The sequence below is a fragment of the Patella vulgata genome, chromosome 5 (genome assembly GCF_932274485.2).
Source record: "Patella vulgata chromosome 5, xgPatVulg1.2, whole genome shotgun sequence".
Classification (NCBI taxonomy): Eukaryota; Metazoa; Mollusca; class Gastropoda; family Patellidae; genus Patella; species Patella vulgata.
This window is the reverse complement of record NC_065883.2, coordinates 30,835,035-30,861,859: the sequence shown is the minus strand read 5'-3', so window position 1 is coordinate 30,861,859 and position 26,825 is coordinate 30,835,035. Positions and strand designations below refer to the sequence as shown.

Genomic DNA, 26,825 nt, shown 5'->3' with positions numbered 1-26,825 from the left:
TTAATATTTTTGAGACATTTATTTGATCTGATGCTAACCTTGAAGATTAATATTTAGGAGATAAACGACTGTTTAGAATTTAGAGGACTGTTATTGTCCATATGATACCGCTTAAATCATTAGAGGCTGAGATCTCGTTAGGAGGTATAAAATGGACAATAACAGTCTGTTAAATTCTAAACAGGATATTGTAGCCCAAAATATTTAACATTCTTCTTGGGATTCTTTCTTTCGGGATAGTTGACAGCCCTTTTTCTGTTTAAATGACGTAAAAACCAAATAAAACAATTTTGACGTAATGAAAACATCTGTGACGTAATAACATAAAGTCAAAACTATGATGAACAAAGAACGTACCTTAGTCCTTGATCTGTCTCACCATAATCATCTAAATATGGCGGTGGTATAAAACAGCCCTTTATTCTACCAGATAACAACAAAACTTGACAATCTCGAACCCTGAATTACAATTTACTTATGTTAATTTAAGACTAAAAGAATGTTTTTTTCTCTCATGAAATGACTAAAATTATATAAAGAAAATCCTGTCAAAACAAATTAATTACCTGAGAAATATTCCAACCCCAGCCCCACAGTAATGAGCGTGAGCTGTAGCAGCCCCAACAGGTGTTGTTGAACCAGGCAGGTCTGTTCGACAACAATAACTCTGGGAACATAACATCATACCGCAAACTAGACACATTGTAGGTGCACGACTATCATCCCCATCTGACTTGGGACAACTGAAAAAATTCAACAGTACATAAGCATTATTTTCTGGAATAAATTGTGTAAAGAAATCAATTGCAATGTGCTTTAAATAAATGAAATGAAATGAAATGGGGTTTAACGTCCTACTGTTCTGCTCCTATACTGGGCTAATGAAGACGGGCATACGCCATACAGTGGTGCTTTAAATAAGTCGAACAGAAAAATTGTTAAGAAAAGTAACAGTAAGTTCCTGGCATTAAACAGAATTACAATGTTTTGTTTTACAACATATAATATTGGTCTCAGTATTGGATGAGAAGAAGAGAATCTGGTACTTAATATCGGATTGGATAATGAGAAGGGTAAAACTGGCTAAAATTGAAAGAATCAGTAACTTACGTGAACTTGGAAGCTTGATTGATTAGTTCACTGAAATCATCTGGTAATTCAACTAACTGATTTATACGGGTAGGATAGGTTATTATCGGTTCACTACTAGCAGACATCCTTTCTTTAATCAATGGGGACATACACCAACTAGAACACACAACAAAATAAAATTTAATTGAATACTGTCATTAATGATTCTAATTTCATGAGAGGTTAATATTTTACTATTTTAAGTTTCATATAATCTTAAAGATATATTACATTACATTAGGCCATCTTTTTAAAACTTAACCACTAAATCATTTAATACAAGAATTTACTTCACCTAAAAACTATTTACTAAAAAGCATAAAATTTTAATTTATTAGCAAATCCAACAAATTCTTGTTTATTTTATCGTCCAACTATCACATCGAGACAATTTGATTTTTGGATATTCAAAAGCTGAATAAGTAGCTAATGCTAGCTTCCCACTATCACAATTTGCGCTACGACTGAAATCGTGATTTTAACTGTGGAGTAATAGTGGTGGTCCTATCAGGTCTTATCATATATTGAGGTCAGTTGCAGCATTCTTGTTGATCGTATCGAAACATATCTCAACGTACCAGATCGTGGACTAAATAGGGACAATCCTATTTTAACGCATCGCACGACAGTGGGAACCTAGCCTTAGAGCTTAAATCATCTGGATACAGCATGTTCTCCTACACTGTACCAACCCTATGGTTTCTAGAACTTGTAAATGTGGAGAGCTGACAAGTGCATTGAATGAAATGGGGTTTAACGTCCTACTGTTCTGCTCCGAACTAGGCTAATGAAGACGGGCATACGCCATACAGTGTGCTATGTGGGAAATTTTGCCTGGACAGCGGCACTACGGCCTACTCTTATATCGAATTCCAACTGTCAAGGGATCTTTTACGTGCATGCCAATGTGTACACGGGACCTTGGTTTTTCATCCCATCTGAATGACTAGACAGCTGTCCTTGTCAGGCCTTCTGTCCTGCATCACTGACAAGGGGGAACCACGCCGGATAATCTTGTTGAACTTTCTCAACCAATGCAGAGATCGAACACCGGACCTCCAGGCTAGCGAGCCAGCGTCTTACCCACTTAGCCATGTGATCCCCTGCATTGAATGAATTATGTGCTTTATATACATACATGGTCTTATAAGAAAGCTTACCTTTTAATAAGAGCTGTAGTAATTTGTCCACTATTATCTAATAAAACTGATAGATTGGATGGTAACGATAAATATTTACATAAAATCTCAAATTCAAAACCTTCACGATCTAAAAATATACAACAAAAATATTTTTTACTGAATCAACAAGTTTTACTAACAATCAACAAGTTACAACAAGTAGGACCATTTTTTAAATGAATATTAAACATACATTATGCCAGAGCTAAATCTGCCTATTGCAGGTCTTTCTTTAGGCCTGAAATGTTATCTAAATTATTAATTAGACATTAATTAACTTATCCAGTTAATCAACTCTCAATATCATCGCTAGCCTGAGATATTTACTGGATTAGGATCCGGTCGGCTCCGCTACGCTAATTCATGATTAAATCAACAAATGGATAATCGAGACTATGTATTTTATCGTACCTACCGACTTTAGTAATGATGATTGAGGATAGGCCCAAAATTCAATCGCTAAATTCTCAGTTGAGAGTGGATGAATTTGACTGAAAGTTTCAGCAAATTCCCTTTACAGTATCTAGTTTTTAACTATTATAGTGAGAATTGCCAGCTCTTTATCTAATCTCCCATAATGTATCTTTAAATCTTAGTACAATGTATTAAATTACCTGAGTAATCTGTTTGTAGTTCTGGTGGTGACATGATGCCGGTTAAATGATGGTATAAGATCGTAGCACAACGTAAAAACGGAGAACATGCCTTACGAATATGTTGACATAGTTGCCATGGTGATGGAGATATTTCTGATCTAATTCTACAAAACAAATATCAATTTTATATTCAATTCAGATCAATAATGTTTGGATGAGACAAAGGAAGAGAGGAAAATAGGTGTTTAACGTCCACACAAAGTTCTGGTAGGTCACAGTTAGTTCCTTTAGGAACTGTCTCTGAGCGGACAATGTCCACTGGCAGTTCCTATCCGTCCCTATATAGCTCTATTATGAAAATATGGTAAAATACCACTCTTCCCCGCCTCTGTTCTCAGGCTATTTTGGAACCTTAACCTTCTATTTTTCACGGTCATTCAGCAAAAGGAATCATTTCTCAATATATTTGGCACAAATTTATAATAATTCAAGACTATTTTAAAGTAGAATTTAGCGATTAAATAAACATGCGGTCTGCGCATGTTCGAGTCTCGTAATGGCTGATCAGTTCAAAAGTATTTTGTGCATGTTTAAAGTTTAAATCGCAGAATTCTACTTGAAAATAGTGTTGAATTATTATAAATGTGTGTCAGCTGTAGCAAGAAAATAATTCCTTGGGTAAAAAAAACAGTTGGTAAGGATTCCAAAATAGCCTTAGAACAGAGGTGGGGAAGACAGATATTTTCATATTGCAGCTATGGATGGATAGGAACTGTCAGTCGACATCATCCACCCAGAGACAGTTCCTAAAGGAACTAGGTCACAGAATAACAGAAAGCCAATCTCTAATATCTCAAGAAAATTCATAAATTATGACACTTCATAAGTGGAATAAACAATGACCACTATCCTACAGAGTTGTAATTACAGTGTTCATCATAGTTTGTACAGTAGAAACTAGTGATAGTACTATCACTGGAATAAACAATGACCTCTATTCTACACTAGGGCTGACTTTAAGCCAATTGGACAAATAGCTCCCAACTGGGCCCAGGCAGTCCTATGCTAAAGTCCCCAAATGGGCCCTACAGCTCCCAAGGCTGAGCTCTGTCTTCACTTTGGTATGTACAGGGAGTCTTTCTTCCACGCAGTATCATGTGTATAACATCTGTATATAAAATTCAGAAGTTACAAGAAAACTTACCCTGCATCTTCACGTAGATTAAAATAAATACGTAACCAATTTTCACCTTCGATATCACCTTCCATTTCCATATTTTCTTTAAAACAGATAAAATAATTTATCATTGCTTTTGTTCAAAGAATGAACCAAACACTGTCAAAAACCATATGTGGTCCTTTCTTCAGTGACTTACAAATTGAGTAGAACCAAAGAAATATTCTATAAATCTTGTCCTTCTCATTAAACTAAAGTTTAATGAAAACACTGTTTTAATACTTTATACAAACTGGTTGAAAATATAAAGCTATAGTTTGACAGAATCAACCATATTTTCTTGGGATGATAAAATATTTTATAATCAAGGAATATCAATTAAACAGTATACTTACCTTCTGGTTCTGGGTTATAGGTCAACAATATTTGTACCAGATGAGCAGTGAGAACTAACTGTAAGGCATGTTTATCGTTTAAACCACCTGATGGTATGGTTGAGATGGACGACCGTTGCTGTTCCGCATACAAGGTTGGTAAGGTCATACCAAGAATTACCAAATAGTGAAACATATCAAGGTCAAGAATACATGGAGAATCTTTCTTCAATTTCTCTAACTGTTCAGGTATTAGCGCTATAAAATAAAAATTATATTAAAGTTAAGAGAGATTTTAAAAGAGTAATCAGAAGATTAAAATATATAAAATAACCATATCCTTGACACCTAACTAATTTAGGCCATATAAAAAAAATATTCTGGTTCTCCGACAATCCTTCCTAAAAACCTGTAGCGAGAGGCCAGTTTTTACTTTTGTATTTTGTCAAAGGATCACTCATTGGCTAAATGACTTCTCATCAACATCACGTTCAAAGCACTACATATATCTCTTCACATTGTTAAATTTATGATTTCCCAGTAACATTTATGATTGTAAATAACATTTATCAGGGTTGAATAATTGATAATTGATCCTACACTACATTTCTGAATTCTTTTGAATTTTACTATAGAGCTACTCCCTGTAACCCAGGAAAGATATTTGTGTGCGGTAATTAATGGGACCTTTTATATTCTTTAATTTTTAAACAAAAATAGGCTATGCAGCTCTTTTAAAGTAATGTGGGAGTATCTGAGAACCAGAATATTTTGTCTTATATATTTTCTACAAACATTTATTGAACTTCTTTAAACAACCTGGAATAGTAAACAACCTGTAATTTCCATGTAGAATTAATGACTGTAGATTGACAAATCTCTCTCCATATTGGAAACAATTTAACTTTTAATGCTCAATGTACCGATGCAATCAAATTGAATTTTTTTTTTTTTATCTATCAGGGAAGGGTAACTCAACTAGTATCTCCACTATCTAAAATTACCTGTTAATACTCGCACGCAGTGTTGTTTAACCGTATCAGGGGACATAACCTGACTACAAACAGCCGCATATTTTACAAGAGAACTCAATAAATCTAACTGTCTAGATGGAACAGCTCCAAATAACGGTTTCTTTTCTAACTGTAAGGTTTGTTCTGAAATAAATATACATCAATTATAATAGTGTTTTGTCTTTTAACGTGATTGTGATTTACAAAACACGGAAAACATAATTTGCACTTTCAAAAATTCTAACTGTAATATAATGTAATAAAAAAAAAAAAGATGATTTTTGATTCATTCTGTTAGTCTGTGGGCTATTTTGTTTCTTAATATCACATTGCTATAAAGGACTTTGAGCATAATGTTATATCAATTTACTCAAAAGTACATTTTTCATAGTATTCAACACAATTGGTGCCAATATTACCATGAATAAATTTGGAGACTAACTATGTTAAGTATAAGTATTACCAATGGTATGTATTGTAAAGGCACATGTTGACCACGCCATGATAGGTACACGAGCATTCTCATCATCGGGTTGGACATCTAAACCGAACTATAAATAAATATATAATATACTACTAATATGGTATAGATAAAATCATAATTACATGTATCAGTTTATATGATTCTCTACCGTAGTTTAGACAAAACTTGTAAATTGAATCAAACTACTGAATTTAGTAGCCAGGTATTGCATACATTTAGCTGAATTTATGCCATCAGTTGACATACATCTTTTGAAATTGTTTCAAATTAAACAGGAGCCCAGATGTTCTTATACGAGAAAATATAGTCATTATGAGGCCGAACCACTTCATTTAATCAAAACAGAAAAAACATCACTCAAGTAACATAGTTACTGAATTTGGTTGAAATCTATTGGGAGAAGAAGTCGAAAATGTCTGAATTATCCCCTATACTGTAGCACTGAATAAATATATTTTATAAATATTGATAGTTTAGATACTTACGGAATAAACATCTCTTGCAAATTTCTTCATCATTTCTCTCATACCTTCCGAAAAACAGCCACTATAAAAGAAAGAAAACTTATATTTTACACAGAATATAGGATGAGGATCATTGTCTTATAAGATTTGTGTTCGACTTTTATGATTTAACTCTCAGAAATTCCAAAGATACAATATTCCAAACACAAACAACTTTAGGGTATTGATAAGAATATTCTAATTTACTGATAGAACATACCTAGCATCATCATAAACATATTCCCAGAGTAACTGGAAGTTCTTGGCTACACTCTCTGCCATCATCCTAGTTATAGTAGATATAGGACATGGTTGGATAAACAAAGATTCCTCTGTAAAACAAAATAGAAAAAAAATAATCTAAATATTAAGGTAATCAGAAAATATTAATTACCAACATTTTTGAAGGGGGAAGGACTATCTAAAATCCGTGAAAGGATTATATTGGAATTTCAATAAAAGTTTTATTCGAGACAAATGACTTGTTTCAGGTCTGCCCTCTTTATCAAGTGACAATACTAAATGATTTTTTGGACATTCATATAGACAGATCGATCATTGATTTAAAATTGAATAATTTCTGTATAGAATTGTGAAAATCTGTTCTATATCACTAAGTTTGAAACCGGAGCTGTGGTGTTATTGATTTGGTGAGTTTAAAAATGACTTTGATTACTCAACAGTTTACCTTCCATTAGTTATACGCTCAATGACTGCTTTAAGTACCCGGAGGTGTCTGGTCGTTGAAACACCCCAACCTCTCCAAAAAACAGTTTTATTAGCCACACAGAGATCAAAGGCTTCATAATTAATATTAATCAATCTTGTACCTTGTGACTGTTGATCTTTTTCTTTCTGTACACTGTTCTCAACAGTCTTCTTGATACCATCTAACCAATCATCAAACTTTAAATCTACTTCACAGTCACTAAAACACAAGATATATGGCTAATACTAACTTTGTTTTATTTGCTACACAATCAACAATTATTACAATATGTACATAACAATAGAAAGTTTAATGTCTACTCAATACAAACCAGGTCATTTCAGGGCTAACCTGACATATCTTTACTTCAACAATTTATTTGCATGTTGGGTTCTTTAGCAGTGTCACATACAAGTATACAATAGAAACAACAAAACACAGGACTTAATAACAGACCTTATGATCTAAAGAACTCATGTTAGACCTCTGGGTCATCCCCACTCCACCCTCCTACCAGGTAAATGACAATAAGACAGGGACATGCTATTTACACAATAAAAACAAGTAAAATGGGACACTACATGTATAGACAGATGTGTTGGTAGTCCAGCAACCATCAATACATGTAAATGGGTTCAGGCTCAGGTAATGACAGGAAAAGACTATTGCATTGGAATAATTTCATAAAAATGCTGAATTCTTCAAGAAATTTATCAACAGACAGCAGTTTGTTGTAATCATGTAGTAAAAATTATATACCTGTCATTAACAAGTTTATGTAGTGAAGGAACGATGGGTATTACTGTATTACTCAATGCTTCACATAACGGACATAAATACTCCATTTTATCTATGTCATAACTCTGGGCTTGACGAAATCGTAGTGGTCGTCTTCGCTCTTTTGCTAATATAACATCAAAATATCTGGAAGACATGCATAATTCAAAATAAAGTTATATTCTTAAACACATAATCAAAAGAATTTAACATTGAGGCTAAATTTTGTTGTTTTTATTAGTAAAAAGAACAGATTTTTTATTTACTTTTTTACTCATACTGTCAACAGTAGACTTACTTTTGCCAGCATTCATGATGCATGATATGACCACATGATCCTGTTTTAGTTCCAGTGAAGAGGTCAGAGGTCAAATACAAGGGGTCATATTCATCTCCATTCTCTAAATGTTTACTCAGATTCTGTGATAATACTGTTGATCTAATATTACAATAAATATAAAAAAATACATCATACAAAATACAACATTCTGGTTCTCAGACTATCTGATGTGGAAGGGAGGTTTTTATTGTGGCTAACTGACTTATCACAAACATCATATTGTTTTTGCCAATGTATACTATTCAAAAAAAGTAGGGGATATTTGATTTTTAAGTGTTATTAAAGTCACCTAATGAAACTGACGAAGAAACAAATGACAAAATGAAATGAAGTTCACATTCATCGATTTATTCCAAATGATCGTTAGACTAAGTAAGGCACAGACTGACCATTATAAGGGTAAAATGATACCCGGGGTCAAACAGCAAAGTTACCACAGCATCACAACCAAGTCAGTAACGGGTAAATCCTCCTCTGTTTGCCAAACAAGCATTGATCCGACGTGGCATACTCCTAATGAGACGTCTAAGGTCATTTTGGTCCAGATTGTCCCATTCCTGTTGCAACGCAGCAGCAAGTTCTTGGACATTGGCAGGACGTTGTTGACGTTGACGTAACCTCTGTCCAAGCATGTCCCAGACATGCTCGATGGGGGAGAGGTCGGGACTCAGTGCTGGCCAAGGTAATGTGGTGATGTTCTGTTGTTGGAGGTAACCTGTAACGATCCTGGCCCTGTGACATCTTGCGTTGTCATCCTGGAAGATGAAACGGCGGCCATGACGTCGTGCGAACGGCACAACATGGACTGCCAAGATGTTGTCCCAGTAGTACTGGCCTGTAACACGCCCTGCAACAACATGTAAAGCCGTTCTTCCAGCAACAGTGATGCCTCCCCACACCATAACAGAACCACCCTCAAATCGATCATGTCTGATGACGTTAACGTCTTGGAAGTGCTCGTTTCGACGACGCCACACCCTCCTACGTCTGTCCAAAAAATCAACAGTGAACCTTGACTCATCTGAAAACATCACATTGCTCCAGCGTCGATTATCCCAGTGTTGACGATCCCTACACCAACGACGTCTTGCCTGAATGTGATGATCTCTCAAACAAGGGATCACGCGAGGACGTCGGGCGCGAAGGTGACCCCTATGCAGTCGATTCCGAATCGTCTGGCCACTCACTCTCACACCAGTGACCTGAGCGTGGTCTGTCCTGTACAGATTGTGTATCACGGTATCTGGACCATAGCCTGCTTATGACAGACTGAGAAACATTCATCGTCCGCGCCACAACCGCCTGTGTTGTGCCGATCTGTAGCATGCCAAGGGCACGTAACCTTTCATTTCTGGTCACTAAAACAATTAAACTGATGTTTCCACCCTGGAATTCAATGCCACAATGACTGTAACATTCAAAGTCAGAGTCGTGCAAATCTTGGGTTGGACCCCCATGATGATCCCAAGCATCACCTGCATTCCATGCGGTAGCTATTGGTGCGTTTGGGCTTCACATGTAACTGGAAATGTTTCTTCTGTTAGGTTCTATAGTGACTTTTTTCGTAGTCATTTGCATATTTTAGTATTATGCCCCCAAAATCAAATATCCCCTACTTTTTTTGAATAGTATATAATTATCCAGTATCATTTATGATTGTCAATAAGATATATCAGGGTTGCATACTTGAAAATTGACACCAGATGAATTTAAAATCAGAAATCTGCTTGGCTAGATATTTTGCAAATGGATTTATTTATTGAAATTAAAAGGAATTCAGTGGAACTTGATTTAAAAATAATACATTTCTGTCCTTGATACAGTGTTTTTTCCATCTAAAAACAAATAAAACCAATTTTCACTTTCAGAACATAGATGAACGAATATGTTTGATGATGTTTTTTTTTTTTAATTTTTTTTTTTATATGTCTTATTATTATTCTTACCTTTGTACATAAGCAGCTAAAACCATGGCTTTACCATTAACGGTAACTTCATGTTCTTCTTGACATAAAATACATGTTGCCATGATGGGATTTCCTGTTGCTGCATTATTACGACTCTGACCTAATGCAACTGGAAAGTCACTACTTGTAGGTCCACTAATAAAAAAACATAAAGTAGTCATTCATAAACATCTGAAGGATGTACAAAACATCTTTTCCTTTATCACTACATAAATTGCAGAGCGTGCCACGAGGCATGAATAACTACTCTCGCTACACCCTAACAAAGCCAAATTTAATTACTTGCACAATTTTTGAAAAATATTACATATTAAAAAAATGGAATTTATTGAGCTCATTTACGTGCACCTGATTTAACATCTTTAATTTTATTTGCTGATAAAGTAGTTTTTCAAAGACCTCTGTATTTTTTAAACTTAAACTTTAAAACTTGCACTGCTAGATTGTTTTCCAAATGGATGACCCTTTCTTGATTCTGGGTAATCATTGCTTTAAAGCAGATCTAAAAAAGCTTATTGTTGTTTCTATAGTAACCCTTCTTATCAGAAATCTTTTCTGCATCGTGTTAACATTTTGGTTCCATATTTGCTTTTAGTAAATCTATTTTTGTAGTCTGTCCCTAAATCTTTTCAATGTGCTCAATAATGACCAGGTGAAATGGTTGTTCACACAAATCATTCTGTATCAGTGAATATTTGGGAAACTAGTCATCAGTTTGATCATGGCAGTTTGACCTGAATAATATTTCAATAAATTATGATTGGGATAGTATCTTGAGAAATAAGTTTCTATTTAAAATTCTATTCAATACAAACATAATAGTATGGTACTGTGCATGTAAACTATACCTAAGGTCCATATCGGAGCCAGCCGACTGCATTTCAGAGCAAGTACTTTCAAACAATACAGCATTGCCTTTTATAAAATCTTTCTGCATTTTTGAAATCTTTGCCATGACTTTGGCTCGTTTCTTTGCTGCTATCTCGGCTTTTTTCTTTCTCTCAGTTTCAGATTTCTGATCTGTTGAGTTACTGATGTTCTCCAGACCTTCCATAGCAATCGGATCATTCTTCATCATACGTACTTCAGCAAATTTCTATAGGTATAACAGAAAAAAATGCATTTAATCACCTATCACTTATGCATACCATTGAAATATTTTCTAATGCTCTGTTATGGATATTGTCATGATATTCAATGGATAATTGAACAGAACATGTCAATTCCAACATTGTACCGGATCGATACAATATGCTGGATTACATCGCATATTGGAATACTCAATTACCTCGATACTTGAAGTATTATTGTACCTTCGAATACAAAAAGTATTATTATAATGCACCCTCGAATACCTAGAACTTAAAATATGAAAATGCTATCTGTACATTCAAAATTTTATTACATTATATCAAGACACAATAACATAACAATACATGTACATAACAATTTACTTTGAATATATATAATCATCTGAAGTTAATTGTTTTTGGTTCTGGTTTGTACATCGTAAAGCAGAATCTTCTAAAGATTGAATGCTATCAATCAATCCAACATCTTTAATTTGAGTGAATGTTTTCAAATCATGTAATATGTGTAGACATTTGGCATATATACGTTAAATCTGTTGACATTGCATCTTATCGTCATCTTTGTCTTCAATTTTAGTTACGCTTATTTTCGAAGCCACATGTTCATTAACAATTTGCCGTCCTATATCCATATCCTCATCACAATCTGTCAGAATCCCATTATTGAAATTGATAAAATTTACTTCTGTTGTGTTTAAAGAAGGTAGCAAGGATTCGATTAATTTTGCAAGCGGGATATCGTCATCTTTGTCGTCAGAAGATAGAGAGAGAGAAATGGGGTTTAACAGCCACTCGACACAAACTAGATCATTTCGGGACTAACATATGGTTTAATTTTATTTCAATAATTTGCTTGCGCGTAGGGGTCTTTAGCAGTGGGAGGAAACCGGAGGACCCAGAGAAAACCCACGAGGTTGGACAGGCGACCCTACTCCTTGTCACGTACAAACGGGGATTCGAAACCACGCCAGTTGACTCATTGACAGGTCTTATGATACAGCGCGCACATGCTAACCATTCGGCCATCCAACCCCCCACGTCAGAAGATACACCAACCCGAATAAATAGCACTTGTCATCCAAGCCCCAAGGATTGGCCAACCAATTGACTGACGACAGGTTGCTTTTGTCCATAATCTTTAAACCACTCGTGCGTCATTCTATTGATGTCTTAAAACTTCGCGTTCGAGTAAAATCATTTCTTACTACTGTTAAAGTTATTAGAAAACTTCCGTTTGAATTCATCTTTTCACTTTAAAATGTCAGATACTGTAGTACGGCCAACTGAATACTTAACAGCTAATTCCTTCAGAATAGGTGAGTTATATGCAGAAGTCATTCTGACAGAAGTTGCACAACAAGCCACTGATTTTGTGAAAAATGAAGGCTAAGTATATTACTAATATTAGGCAAAAATAATATGGAAATTTATGATAATAATTTATAGCTTACCCTAAGAACCCATGCTAGTAGGTCTTTGGAAGGATCCTGGCTGACATTATTACAATTAACTAATGATTGTAATAAACTTAAAATACTGTTATCACCTACAAAAATATATACAATGTTTAATAAACATGTATTAGAACAAATTTAATTTTATCATTATCTGGCTGAAAGAATAGTTATTTGCTTATTTTTGGCAGCTTAATCCACACTAAAATGTACTCAAACTGACTGCTCAACATTTAACTAATAAAACAAAATCAAAATAACATTGTCAGATATCAGATTAAAAAGAGGCCTATCAAAAGGTTTTAGATAAGACTTAACGCAAAACGGCCCAAAAATTTGGTCAAAACAATCATAACTTTTAGTTGAAAGAACCATAGATTAGTTATAATGAAAATTACCAATCAAATATTTGTTATCTAACACAAATCCAATGACATATATTCACATAAATTTTGATCAAATTTTTGGCCATTTAGGTTTACGTCCATTTTGATGATGCCCCATTTACATTGTCTGCAGAGAGGATTCCAAATGTTGTGAAATTTTCAATTCATCATATACTGCACTGAATTGAATCATTTTTGAGCCTATATTCATAGAGATTCATTCACAATATTGTAGTTGTAGTTTGAAAGGGATTCAAAATCCCTCAAATGATCATCAGAAAGAGAGAGAGAGAGAGAAATGGGGTTTAACGTCCACTCAACACAAACTAGGTCATTTCGGGACTAACATATGGTTTAATTTTATTTCAATAATTCGCTTGCGCGTAGGGGTCTTTAGCAGTGGGAGGAAACCGGAGGACCCGGAGAAAACCCACGAGGTTGGACAGGCGACCCTACTCCTTGTCACGTACGACCGGGGATTCGAAACCACGCCAGTCGACTCAATGACAGACTTTATGATACAGCGCGCGCACGCTAACCATTCAGCCATCCAACCCCCCTGATCATCAGAAACTTTAATATTAATAAAAAGAGAGAGACAGAGAGAAATGGGGTTTAACATCCACTCAATGCAAACTAGGTAATTTTGGGACTAACATATGGTTTAATTTTATTTTAATAACTCGCTTGCGCTTAAGGGTCTTTAGCAGTGAGAGCAAAACAGATGACCCGGAGAAAACCCACGAGGTTGGACAGACGGCCCTACACCTTGTCACGTACAAGTTGGAAATCGAAACCACACCATTTGACTCAATAACAGACCTTATGATACAGCACACACACGCTAACCACGCTATTAATAATGTTATTTAATGTACGATACACACCTTGCATGGCATATTTAACAAAATCAAAAGATGTATTTTTTTCACCATAGGCTCGTACTTGTTCATGTAAAGCTAAACCAATTAAATATAAAACCTGCAATAAAAACACATATCTTATGTACAGAAGGTAATAGTGTTTCATGTTTAAACTATTCTAAGATTTCATGGATTATGATAGACAATATATAATATGCTATTGGCTTTTACTTACTCGTTCAAACTGAGGTTCGGACCAGGATCGGGATCGTGTGGCACCTGTACGTGTTAAAATAGTCTGAAAGATGTGAGTTACGACATCACATTGTAGAAGGTTTATAATTGATGAGAACTGACAAGTAAACGCTGGTGGAAATGGAGGTGGTAAACCTAACAAATATATAAAAGTTATAAGCTTATTATACTGTAAATCCAATATGCACCCTAGAACAAGGTCTGTGGCAATATTAAACACGTTAAAATGTGTGTAGTTAAAAAGTAGTTATCTCCCATTAATATCAAAGAAAGAGAGAAATGGGTTTAACATATTGTGCAATTTTATTCTCTTTTTTAAGGCTGATCAAATGGATTGCATGGCACTACTTAAAAGGGGCGGCAATGACTAAAAATCTTAACTGATGGTCTTACATTGATCTTCTCCTTCCTGTTTTTTACGTTTTCTCTGAGCTTCTTCTGACTGGAAATAAACCCAAAACATTTAATTATTTATAAAAATAATAATAAAACAACAGCATGGACTAGTTTAAATCTTTTTATTTAGCATTCAGTTATTACTAATCCAGTATGAGTTGTCTTTTATTGAAGATAGAACCTCTGATTATACAGATCAGATGTAAATATAAATAATAAATACTAACCTTGGATTGTTCTGATTTTGTATAATGGTAGAAATAAGGACAATAATTTTTGAAATATTCAGGTTTTAATTCATATTTTCCCTTTCCAGTTCCACTTGGTTTACTAAAAGAAACACATAAAAATAAAGAATATAAAATTACTGGAACAGAATATGAAACATGAAATGGGGTTTAACGTCCCACTCTTCTGCACCAACTGGGCGAAGGAAGACCGAGGGATAATGAAACACATTTAAGTTTGTCACTTACTTGAATTTAGCGACATCTTTCACAACATCTTCCATTCCGGTTTCATGATTTGGCTGGAAAGAAAAACAACATTTTTTTACATGCAATGTTCTGTGTCGTTGTCCCTTATAATTGTTCTAATGCATACTTCAGATGAAAATAATTCATAAAAAATAGTTTGTTTATTGAAGTTAGTAAATTGTATAATGCAACAGACAATTAGAACATAAGAATTATAATTCTAATGAAGCATATGGATTTTTGCAGAATACAAGATGTCAGTTGTTTATGACAGTTTTGTAGCTTTGAAATAATATGAATGCAGCATATTATATCTAACCCGACATACAATCAGATATAAATCCTGTTTTTTTTTTCTCTAACTTACATTTTCAGGCAAAGCTTTACCGAGTTCACTATGAGCCATTGGTGCAATACATAATTGATGAATTATCTCCCTTTTAACCACATCCTGTTCGGTTACTTGACCAACACCTGGTACAAATCTTTCCTCTATAAAACAATAAATTAGTATATAACAAGGAATAAATCAGATAGGTGATGCAAGTACACCATGTGTGACTCATGTGGCCTTAAATTTATAGTTATTTTAAAGTCATGAATAAACAGCAAATTTATAGAAAGAGAGAAATGGAGTTTATTTTACACTTATTTGGCTATTTTAGGACTAACATGAACACAGGAGTTTTTAACAATGCGAGGGAGGAAAGTGATACAATTTCATACAACATATTTCTGCCAATTTTACATCTTAATTTCTTGCTGACCTTTAATTTATGAACTATCCAATTCTTAAATTACTGTAGAAATGTCAGGTTTAAATTACTGTAGAAATGTCAGGTTTAAATAACAAAGTTATCAATACTCACCCAATAATATAATGAGTAAATTCAAGAATTCTTCAGCTAACATGACAGTTTGTCTTAAAGAATCTTCTTGTCCTTGTCCTGGTACATCATACTCTAGTCTACAAACAAATATTTATATAAGATTAAATTTTAAAGTCACCACAATGTGTATTACAATAGAACGGTAGGTAAAAAAATTCTCCACTGCTCTGTTTGGAAATGGAAAATATTTGATAGCATTTATTGAGGTTATTGATGCAGTGATAGATTCCTTCGTAATCAACCTAGTTTATAAAACAATTTTACTACAGTATATATCTGGACTTAAGTAACCTAACTGTCCATATATTATATTTAACCAGATGCATTTCCAATAATAATCGCCAAAAACAGGGTTTCCAAATTATTGGAAGCTCTAAAATATAATGCCTGCCTTTATTTTGAATAATTTCCAGACAGATTTGGTTTCTAATATTGCAGTTTTATAATTATGTCAATTGCTTTATTTTATTAAAAGAAAATAAAGCAATCAAAACAGAGTGTGATGAGGTCTCTTACCTAACCCAGTTCATCAAACCATACTTATTCAACAAATGTATCACAAAATCATTCCCATTCATCAGAGATCCTCCAATCTACAATAAAAATATTTATATAAAAATCTTAAAATTAAAGCATATTTTTCATGATTATTTGTGATAATATTCAAATGTTTCACTACAATGACTATAGAGTCAGAATTGACTTGACAATCACAAAATTTCAAAACGAAGAATATGGCACCCTTCTTCCATATCAATAATGAATAAGATAATATTTCACGCTATTAAAGAAAGACTAATTAAAATATTCAAATGTCCTAGAATGGGAAAACACAAATATTTATTGTAAAGATAATGTACAAAATATTCACCTGTAACATAACAATATCTCTATCGTACATTTCACCTCGACATCTCACATTCTGATAGAAAAATATCTGAAACACAGATAATACAACACATGTTAAACAAAAGAAATTCACAAATTAGGTTTCAAATATTAACTAACTATGACGTGATTCATAGATACTTTTTTGTTTGGTCAATTCGTTTAAACAGGACACCGTTTTTATCAAACAGACATGAAAATTTATTCAAAGGTTTTGAACGTCTAACACAATTTAAGATCTCATACACAAACTTACTACACACTTATAGTATTCCTCAGAATTATGTTCTGTGTTTTTCGAGTTCAATTACTAAATGTAATTGACACAAATTACACAAACTTAAGTTTAGTATATATTCTGTCCCACCTGTATTTTTAGCCCCCGAATATACTAAGAAAACATAAATACATAAAATATCAACAGATAAACGGAATTACACATTACCATGTAAAACCACAATGAAATAAAGTATGTATTACTAAGCATATTGCCCTCATACATTTACCTGATTGAGTAGAGAGAATCCATTCCTCCTCCACATACCAGCTTGGGTCTGGGCGATCATAACTTGAGTACGTAATGGTGGCTCAATGAGATCCAGTGGCTCTAAACGTTTCTAAAAATAAACGTACATGCATAGTTTTACTTCTATTAAAGAGAGAGAGAAAGATGGGGTTTAAAGTCCACTTAACAAATACTAGGAAATTTCAGGAATAACATGGTACAATTTTATTTCAATAATTTGCCTGGGTGTAAAGGTCTATAGCAGTGCGAGGAAACTGGAGGACCCAGAGAAATCCCACAAGGTTAGGCAGGCAACCCTACTCCTCGTCACATACAAGTATGGAATTAAAACAACAGCACTTGACTCAGTGACAGACCTTATGCTCTAAAGCACACATTTATATTAAAGCATCCATTGTCAGGTGGCTAATGTATTCTTTAGATAGAAATGTAGATGATTAAACAAAAGATTAGGTTAAATGCCCTCTTGAGCTGGGTTTTTATCTCCTAAATAGGCTTTTTTTTAACACTTGCAAAACACAATCTTGTCCTAACCCATAGACAGAAACAAATTTAAAGTTACTTTCCCGCAAAAGTATCTATCGGGTGGTCATTCCCAATAAAAGTATGGCAATTTTGGTATATATGGAAAGTAAAAACATCCAATCTAACTAGAAAAATATAAGATTCCCTGAAAAACACCCATGGAGCGAATACAGGACAAAAATGTAAGGGTTTCCCTTACCGGCAACCTGACAATTATAGGGACGTCTGCTCGAGTGACGTCAAAGGTTGCATGCGAAGATTGCCCAGGTTAGTGAGCGTATATATTGAAAAACTTGATGGTAAGCTTAAACGTACAATAGTTTCAGAGATAAAAAACACATAAAAAGATGTGGGCAGTGGATAATCAAAGAATTTAATTAGGCTTCGATATTTATGATAAATGGACAGCGATTCAAGACAACATCGTCTTGTATATGCAATGAATTCTCCTTCGCAACCGTTGCTAGGTACCGCGTCAGCAAAGTCGCGTGACACAAACATGACTTCTTTTATTAAGATTTTTAATAGCAGAGGTATTCCCTGGCAAATGCAATGTTTTGAGATCGATTTGAAACAAGTCTGATAGATTAATTAGTTTAAATATGTTTTTAGTCCAAATATATCATCAAATCACCCAGTTTGTACACATAACAATATTTTGGGTCACCAATTCAGAATAGTGATATTTTGGAGAGCTATATCTCAAGATTATTCTCGAAAATATCTTGGATAATTGGATGTTGTCAAACGGATATAAAAAGAAAACTTATCCCCGAAACTCATTCCATATATCACTATTTTTACTACTGTATTTCATACAACATTTAACAGTTGTAATGAAGATATTTTACTTGCTTCACTCTCACATTGCAATAGGCAAAGAAACCATAAAAATCGACTTACATCCATAATCTGTAGAAGTTTAGGAGAGTTAAAATGTAACTGGTATTTCTCTAGGTGTAAATGTAAAGCTGAAATAATCAAAATAAACAATTATTCTAGTCATTCACCATCAGTATACAAGTGTTAATTAAAGAAAGAAAGATTCATCTGTTACTACCTGTACAAGTGATAGCTAAATGAAGCATCGAGACAACAGTAAAAGAATAATTGACTCAAATTTGAGAAATAAAATAAAAACATACCTGCTAGAAATCTAGATAACGGTAAATGTATAGAAACAGGTTGAGTAGCTACATCATATTTAATACATCTAGCTGTATGACCTTCAACTGTTAATATCAATAAATAAATAGTATAAACAATGTTCTAACAAATTATAAACATAGTATAGTCAAGCAATGAATATACATCCACAGGTGACTTTCATGTTTCTGAAGTCAGGGGTAATAACTACGCATATAATTAATGGGTGACTCTGAATTTCGATAGGGTTCCAAGCTGAATAATTTTAGCCAGTTTGAAAAAAAGAATCTAAGAAAAAAAAATCCCAGCAAGTTCGAACCCAAAAATCTCTACAACTGTCAAATTATGATTTGCCCAATAAGATTTAAAAAATATTGTCATACAGAAATAAACTGGCATACAGAAATAAACTGCTATACATGTACCTTCAAATCTTTCTTTAGTATTAGGTTCAGATGATCGTTCACATCTATATAATGCATCTAATGTTTCTTTATATGCCTTTAGCAATACCTCTTTCTGTAAAATACAACAAAAACATAAAACTATATTTATTAAAACAGATTCACCCATTTCAGAACAAAGGTGCTTAATTGTAAATTGTTAAGTGCACAACAATTAAACAAATAGTGTGAAGAGTTCAATCTAAGTAACTCTAGTTACAAAACTGTTTTTTATGAATTCATTCTCAATATGAAGTCTCATAATCTTTCACAGTTTTAATAAAAAAAAAAGAAATTATTTATGAAGTCTGTATTTGAACAAATATACCCACACAACTCAAACAGCTCTGTGCTGGGGAAAAAAATGAACTGGCAGTTATGTGCCGAGAGCATTTATTCAAAGGTAATGCTGCAATTTTGGTTTACACAATTATAAAGTTTTGCGAAATGTACAATAACTTACATCTGTTGAACACCATTCCGCAAATAAAACCAAATTATCTTCTAATTTTAACTGTAGGTTGAAGGCACCTTCCCATTCTGGTTCAAATTCAAGATGGTGACCTGTCTGCCTCTGTACACAATCCATGCCCTAAGCAAAGAAATTTCAGTAATTAAATTTTAAGAAATTTGAGTACAATGATTTAACAAGCATAATAAGAATATTGCCGAAGAAGTACGTATACCCTACCGGCCCCTACAAATTTTGTATTACATGATTTATAACATGCTGATACTGGAAATACATTTCTGTGAATATATAATCCAAATACATATGGAAAGAAAAAAACCTGGAAAATAGAATTTTCATTGATTTTAAGTCAATAAAGGGCTATAATAAAATAAAAAAAACGTAACAGAATAACACGAAAGGGTACATCTGCTATATACAACATTGTGCCAAATTTCAATCAAATACCTCAAAGCTTAATCTAAAACAATTACTTTCTAGATAACTAAGAAGTGATACCAAGTGTTCTACAAAGAGTATGACACTCATCACTAATGGTAAAAGGGTGCATTATAGAAAAAAAGATGTGCCTTATTTGGTCACCTTACGGCTATATACAATACTTCATGCAATATTATATACCTGCATCGCTGAAAGAAGTTCTATTAAAGCCTTTAAACCCTTGAGAAAATTAATCCGGAGCTCATTATCCCATTCACTTGCATTTGGTTTACAAATTAAAGCATATCTAAAATAAAATCAATGATTCAGTTAGTGGTATTATAGATTAAATATTCAAAAATAAGTTAAATACAAACTTTCAGACCACACACAACATAAAAGTAGTCCTGCAAAAATTCAAATGGATGAATTCTAAACGAAGGCACAGGCATCTAATATTCACATTTCCTTCTATTGATTTCATGTTGCCATCTTCATTTGACTTATAACTGTCTCCTATCCATGAACATTGAGGCCAAGAACAGCAAAATAATTTTAAAAAGCTAAGGAAATTGTTACTTTCACATTTAAAATATCCAGTATTTGAATAATCCTTTAGCACTATTGCCCAAACATCTTGTCATGTGCACAGCTGTGGCACCCACACAAACTAGTAAATAGTCATATAATATAGAAAGTCATTCACATACACTGTATCTTGTGTAGTTACATGTACTGAGGGCTGAAGGAAAAAAGTATAACATGTATTGTTTGACTGTTCCTCAATTTCTGTCTATGTAAAGGTCATCAAACTTGGAGTATTTGTTTTATTCGCATACCCATTACCACACTCTCTCAGTGAATCAAATATTATTGTCACAAACAAAAATACTGAATTCAAGATCCCAAATACAAGTGATCAAAGCAAGACCAAATAAGATAGATAAATATATATATAAATACATCCTGGTCAACTTACTTGAGATCATATAAAACAAACCAAGCTCTTTTTAAAGCTGGATTCCTTTCATTTCTATCAAACGCTAATTTACCAAAAACTGAAAAGAACAAATACAACTAATAATATATCCATTTTGAAAACTAATACATGAAAATAATCAAATCTTGTGTCATGGTCGATATCATATATAATTCTTGGTTTATAGCATTTAGTTCAACCTTTTCCGAAAAGTTAATAGTATGTATGTTTACTCGTGCCATTGTAATTTAAAGAGAGAGATAAATGGGGTTTAACGCCCACTCAATACAGACTAGGTCATTTAAATGGGACAAACATAATGGTACAATTTTATTTCAATAATTCGCTTGAGTGTAGGGGTCTTTAGCAGTGGGAGGAAACAGGAGAATCTGAGGAAAACCTATGAGGTTTAGCATACAAGGCCACAAATACAAGTGTGGAATCGAAATAATGCCACTTGATTCCATGGCAGACCATATGATCTAAAGCACCTTCATTAACCCCCCCCCCCCCCCCCACGCACACTTTGTAATTTCAAGTGAGAGATACATAGACATGAAATGAAATGAAATGGGGTTTAACATCCTACTGTTCTGCTCTGAACTGGGCTAATGAAGATGGGCATATGCCATACAGTGTACTATGAAGGAAAGTTTGCCGGATAGCGGCACTATGGCCTATTCTTATATCGAATTCCAACTGTCAAGGGATCTTTTACGTGGACGCCAATGTATACTCGGGACCTTGGTTTTTCGTCCAATCTGAACGACTAGACAGCTGTCCTTGTCAGGCCCTATGTCCTGCAACACTGACATGAGAGGATCCACGCCAGAAAATCTGGATGAACTTTCTCAGGCAATGCAACACCCGACCTCCAGGCTAGCGAGTCAGCGTCTTACCAACTTTGCCACTGTGACCCCCACATAGAAATGACACCCACTCATCATCACAACTATGTCAGCTCAGGACAAACAACATTAGTTTGCTTTATTTCATGATTATTATGGTCTATGCATTAGTTGCTTGAGAATGTAAAATGTCTATTAAGCAACTAGTAAGATAAATAATAAGATATGTACCATTTTTCTTTCTTTCACAAGGTTCTAGAAAGGCTCTAATGATAACTTCTAACAGATTATATTTAGTTATCAACACTCTAGCCTGAAACACAGAATACAAACACATTATAAATAAGAAAATTATTTTATATAGATCTTTAATGTGTACCGGTACTACTAATTTCAAAATACAACAATTCAACAAGAGTACATTTCCAAAATATATGCAAAGAGATGACAGTACAACTTGAAAATGCAACCCTGTGCACAAGACTAGTAGTGTGGAGCGTTTCTTTTTGTATCTTGTCCGTGTTTGCCTGCTGGGTTTCTAGTTAATTGTTACCTGTTGAGATCCTCCTTCACTTAATAAAAGTGAGAGTTAAAGCTTAGATTTCAAAGGGCTACCATGAAAACAATACAATATGGTACAGATGTTGGTTTATTACGTGTACATCATTGGTACTAGGTGTCCATAATTATCATAAAATTCATGTTTATAAAATATAGTAACGAAATGCAACAATAAAACTTTGCCATATTCTTTCTGACTATATGCAGACAGAACTCAAAACATATACACATTTTTGTACAGATGTAGCATATTCTTTTCGCAGCATCAATACATTATAAAACTCATCGGTTTAAATCAAAGCTTTTGATTAATTATGTGTAATTTTAAAACCGAATCCTATTTTTTAACAACCTTTTTGGTGTCAATTTACATTTTACTTCTAACATTTGTGGTCTTTTTACACCTTTAACATTTGTGATCATTAATCTAAATGCATTCATGCATTACCATTTGTTTATTGTAAAGTGCCTTTCAGCACTATGGAAAATTCTTAATGCTTATGAAAAATTCTTAATAATAATAGTAATGTTAATAAATAAACTTGTAAATAAAGTTTGCTCCTAGACAGAGTAAACAATAATTCAAATTTTATTAGATGTCAGATGTATATTTTAATATTTAGCTTTCACAGAGTAATATTTTGTGATAAAATTAAATCAAGCACAAATTAAACTTCCATAGCAAATAGATTCTTTTTCAAGGCATGAGAAAACACAAAAAATCTGTTCTTATGGCTTAGTAAATTAATGAAGGAAGAGTTTTATTAATAATGGTTGGTAATTGGAGGTAAGATAAGGGCCCATTGTGTATTGCCATGCTAACGCCTTTAATCATAATGTAAATAATGATATTAACACGTACCAAAGGCGGAACAGTAAACAATTGAACTGATTTGGATGTTATTGAGAACGATCTGCTATGGTCATCCAGAATAAAGGCTTTCATTAAAGTTGCATATCGCTAAAACAAACAAAACAAATTCGCATTTTAGAAAAAAAAGTTTAGAAACAAAAGGAGGACAGTCATTATTTTGTCAATTAAACTCCATTACATTAAAACCAATAAATGTTAAAGTCTTGGACCTACCTATCTGACTAAACACAAGTCCAATGTTGTGGATTTTATACAAAAAAACCCAATTATTCATGGTTTTATTTTGTAATGGAGTTTATATTACAAACATCATCGTCTCAATAAATCGTTTTCCTAACTTCTCGTTGATATGCTATTGTGGAAAATATTTTAGCCATTTTGTTTGACTTGACCAGTAGAAATGGATTTTATGAAGTGGTAGATCGATTTCCCCGACTTCAGATTTTTGACAATGTTTTGTACGAGCAGAAACATTAACAGAAGAGCCGTAGTTACTTCTAGCATGTTAAATTCCCTTCAAAACAAATCGACTGTTTTATATTGAGACGATGTGAACTGACTGCCCTGTCACCTACCAGACTGGGTACAGTAAATATTTGGACAGTAAGGGAGAGAACTGAGACATCATGATCATGGTCATCCAGAAAGAATTCAGCCATCATTGCTCTGTAATTCTGAAGAAGATGAGTCAGATCAAATATTGCAATAACAAGAGAAAAATCGGATCATATTTAAACTATGGACATAACTCCAAACACAGGTTGCCATCAACTCCAAACACAGACTACCAGCAAACATAACAGTAAAATGAATCTATTTTAATGTAATAAAAACTTTTGAACAAATTTGTACTAATACTAGTCATTTAATCGTTCTTTCATCGCAGTGTCATGGATGCAACACATTAAAAACAAAAAATGTTAAACTAATTTGTAAAATAAACATAAAAAACTAACCTTTGTAAAAATTATGGCAAATCTTTTCTTACATTCTTGATCCATTAAAACACTAATAAAACAAACATGTATTTAAGAATTGACTTTTGGCTTTTGGGTTTTCGTTGTACCTCTCATTGTCCTCAAGCATCGAACAGAATAAACGGCAAAGTAGATTCTGTTATGCTTGATACGTGAGGTACTGAAATATGTGACCCAATATTCTTATATTACAGTACAGTAAAAGATAGGTTGCCAGGCAACAAAACATACGCCCACAGCAGCTAAATCGTCCGAGCAGTCGATAAGGGTTGTCACATATTTATTCTTTTGTAGGTAATTAGGGAGATTTAATAGACAATTTCATACAGATGACATTATAATTTTCTTTGTTTGAAGGTTCACAAGGTTCAAAAACTAAAACAAGGGCCATAACTCTGGAAGCAATCTACAGAAATTGTTAAAATTCGACAGGCTTTACTAATTCAAATAATGCATATATATTTCATACAGATCGGATGATAACTGTTGTTGTTCGAAAGTTCACAAAGTTCAACAAAGTAAATCAAGGGCCATAACTCTAGACGTAATGGATGGAAATTGCTGACATTCAATAGGCTTGTTCATCTTCATTTCACTAATTTAGGTGATAACTGAAACTCAGCCTATAGGCTTGTTCGTTTTACTAATTTAAATGATACATATAAATTTCATACAGATCGGATAATAACTTTTGTCGTTAGAGCATTTACAAGGTACAACAAAGTGAAACAAGGGCCATAACTCACGGCGTAATTAACAGAAATTGCTGAAATTCAATAGGCTTACTAATTTAAATGATGCATATCAATTTCAAACAGATCGGATGATAACTGTTGTCATTAGAGCGTTCACAACATTCAACAAAGTGAAACAAGGGCCATAACTCTAGATGTAATTAATTGAAATTGCTGAAATTCAATAGGCTTCTTTGTTTTACTAATTTAAATGATGCATATAAATTTCATACAGATCGGTTGATAATTTTTCTCGTTAGAGAGTTCACAAGTTGCAACAAAGTGAAACAAGGGCCATAACCCAAGAAGAAATTAACGGAAATTGCTGAAATTCAATAGTCTGCTTTATTTCACTAATTTAAATGATGCATATCAATTTCAAACAGATCGGATGATAACTGTTGTCATTAGAGCGTTCACAAGATTCAACAAAGTGAAACAAGGGTCATTAACTCTAGATGTAATTAACGGAAATTGCTGAAATTCAATAGGCTTCTTTGTTTTACTAATTTTAATGATGCATATAAATTTCATACAGATCGGTTGATAACTTTTGTCGTTAGCGTTCACAAGGTGCAACAAAGTGAAACAAGGGCCATAACTCCAGAAGAAATTAACGGAAGTTATTGAAACTAAATAGGATTCTTCATCTCACTAATGCAAACAACATATATCAATTTCAAAACAATCGGTTGATAAATGTAGTCTGTAGAGTGTTCACAAGAAATTGTGGACAATGGACGGACGGATGGAGGCGACGGCAATCTACGACCACATTTCCATGTGGGCGTATAAAAATTGAAAGATTTATGGGTTTAAATTTTAAATTATCATTTTATTTACATCAAATATGCCAATTTATGTCATATAAGTTGTTGTGATAAACTCAATTAATGATTTTTTTAATTATATGCCATCCTGATAAAGATTTTAAAACCATATATCTGCATAATAATAATTCTAAGATGCAGCTTTGGAGTCATAGGAAAGGAAACGAATTGAGATTAATGTTAATGTGCTGTCAATATTTGACACATTCTATTTTAAGGAATTATTTTATATATTTTTAGTTTTCAGTATTCCTAGATATAGCTCACTTTGTTTAATAAAGGTATTCATTTTTTAAATTTCAAACTATTTTTAAGTGCTCTTTCAATATTAACAGGCTGTACTTGATCAGGCATTGTACCTATATCCTTCACCACTGACTGTAACATTTATAATTAAAATTTACTTACCCTGACATCAGAAGTTGATGACTTTGAATTCGACCCGCTGTAAATGTACAATAAATTTTCTAATGTAGAATGGATTCAAATCAAATTTAAGAAAGGGCTGAACTCTTTCTTAAAAATAACATGCCGCCAAC

General features: G+C 33.5%; 1 protein-coding gene across 2 annotated transcripts in view; it reads right to left on the bottom strand.

Annotated features, from left to right (window-relative positions):
• Positions 1 to 26,825, bottom strand: part of LOC126822272 (E3 ubiquitin-protein ligase UBR2) — a 40,021-nt gene that overhangs the window by 5,546 nt on the left and 7,650 nt on the right. Inside the window, exons 9-45 of one of the 2 annotated variants that reach the window (XM_050551051.2) lie at positions 26,695 to 26,731; positions 24,702 to 24,753; positions 24,321 to 24,419; positions 22,542 to 22,623; positions 21,463 to 21,541; positions 20,685 to 20,790; positions 20,055 to 20,183; positions 19,574 to 19,667; positions 19,148 to 19,234; positions 18,906 to 18,973; positions 17,458 to 17,568; positions 16,935 to 17,000; positions 16,580 to 16,656; positions 16,043 to 16,140; positions 15,541 to 15,665; positions 15,174 to 15,226; positions 14,925 to 15,027; positions 14,695 to 14,743; positions 14,282 to 14,436; positions 14,071 to 14,164; positions 12,795 to 12,889; positions 11,101 to 11,348; positions 10,232 to 10,387; positions 8,244 to 8,384; positions 7,928 to 8,092; positions 7,290 to 7,387; positions 6,680 to 6,791; positions 6,442 to 6,502; positions 5,936 to 6,023; positions 5,464 to 5,616; positions 4,481 to 4,717; positions 4,113 to 4,188; positions 2,927 to 3,072; positions 2,292 to 2,400; positions 1,111 to 1,248; positions 567 to 743; positions 358 to 459 (exon numbers count right to left, since the gene is read on the bottom strand). In XM_050551051.2, the coding sequence (XP_050407008.2) occupies positions 358 to 459; positions 567 to 743; positions 1,111 to 1,248; positions 2,292 to 2,400; positions 2,927 to 3,072; positions 4,113 to 4,188; positions 4,481 to 4,717; positions 5,464 to 5,616; positions 5,936 to 6,023; positions 6,442 to 6,502; positions 6,680 to 6,791; positions 7,290 to 7,387; positions 7,928 to 8,092; positions 8,244 to 8,384; positions 10,232 to 10,387; positions 11,101 to 11,348; positions 12,795 to 12,889; positions 14,071 to 14,164; positions 14,282 to 14,436; positions 14,695 to 14,743; positions 14,925 to 15,027; positions 15,174 to 15,226; positions 15,541 to 15,665; positions 16,043 to 16,140; positions 16,580 to 16,656; positions 16,935 to 17,000; positions 17,458 to 17,568; positions 18,906 to 18,973; positions 19,148 to 19,234; positions 19,574 to 19,667; positions 20,055 to 20,183; positions 20,685 to 20,790; positions 21,463 to 21,541; positions 22,542 to 22,623; positions 24,321 to 24,419; positions 24,702 to 24,753; positions 26,695 to 26,731 (4,066 nt within the window). Of the gene's footprint in view, positions 1 to 357; positions 460 to 566; positions 744 to 1,110; positions 1,249 to 2,291; positions 2,401 to 2,926; positions 3,073 to 4,112; positions 4,189 to 4,480; positions 4,718 to 5,463; positions 5,617 to 5,935; positions 6,024 to 6,441; positions 6,503 to 6,679; positions 6,792 to 7,289; positions 7,388 to 7,927; positions 8,093 to 8,243; positions 8,385 to 10,231; positions 10,388 to 11,100; positions 11,349 to 12,794; positions 12,890 to 14,070; positions 14,165 to 14,281; positions 14,437 to 14,694; positions 14,744 to 14,924; positions 15,028 to 15,173; positions 15,227 to 15,540; positions 15,666 to 16,042; positions 16,141 to 16,579; positions 16,657 to 16,934; positions 17,001 to 17,457; positions 17,569 to 18,905; positions 18,974 to 19,147; positions 19,235 to 19,573; positions 19,668 to 20,054; positions 20,184 to 20,684; positions 20,791 to 21,462; positions 21,542 to 22,541; positions 22,624 to 23,733; positions 23,833 to 24,320; positions 24,420 to 24,701; positions 24,754 to 26,694; positions 26,732 to 26,825 lie in introns of both variants that reach the window. The other variant, XM_050551052.2, reaches the window with a different exon arrangement.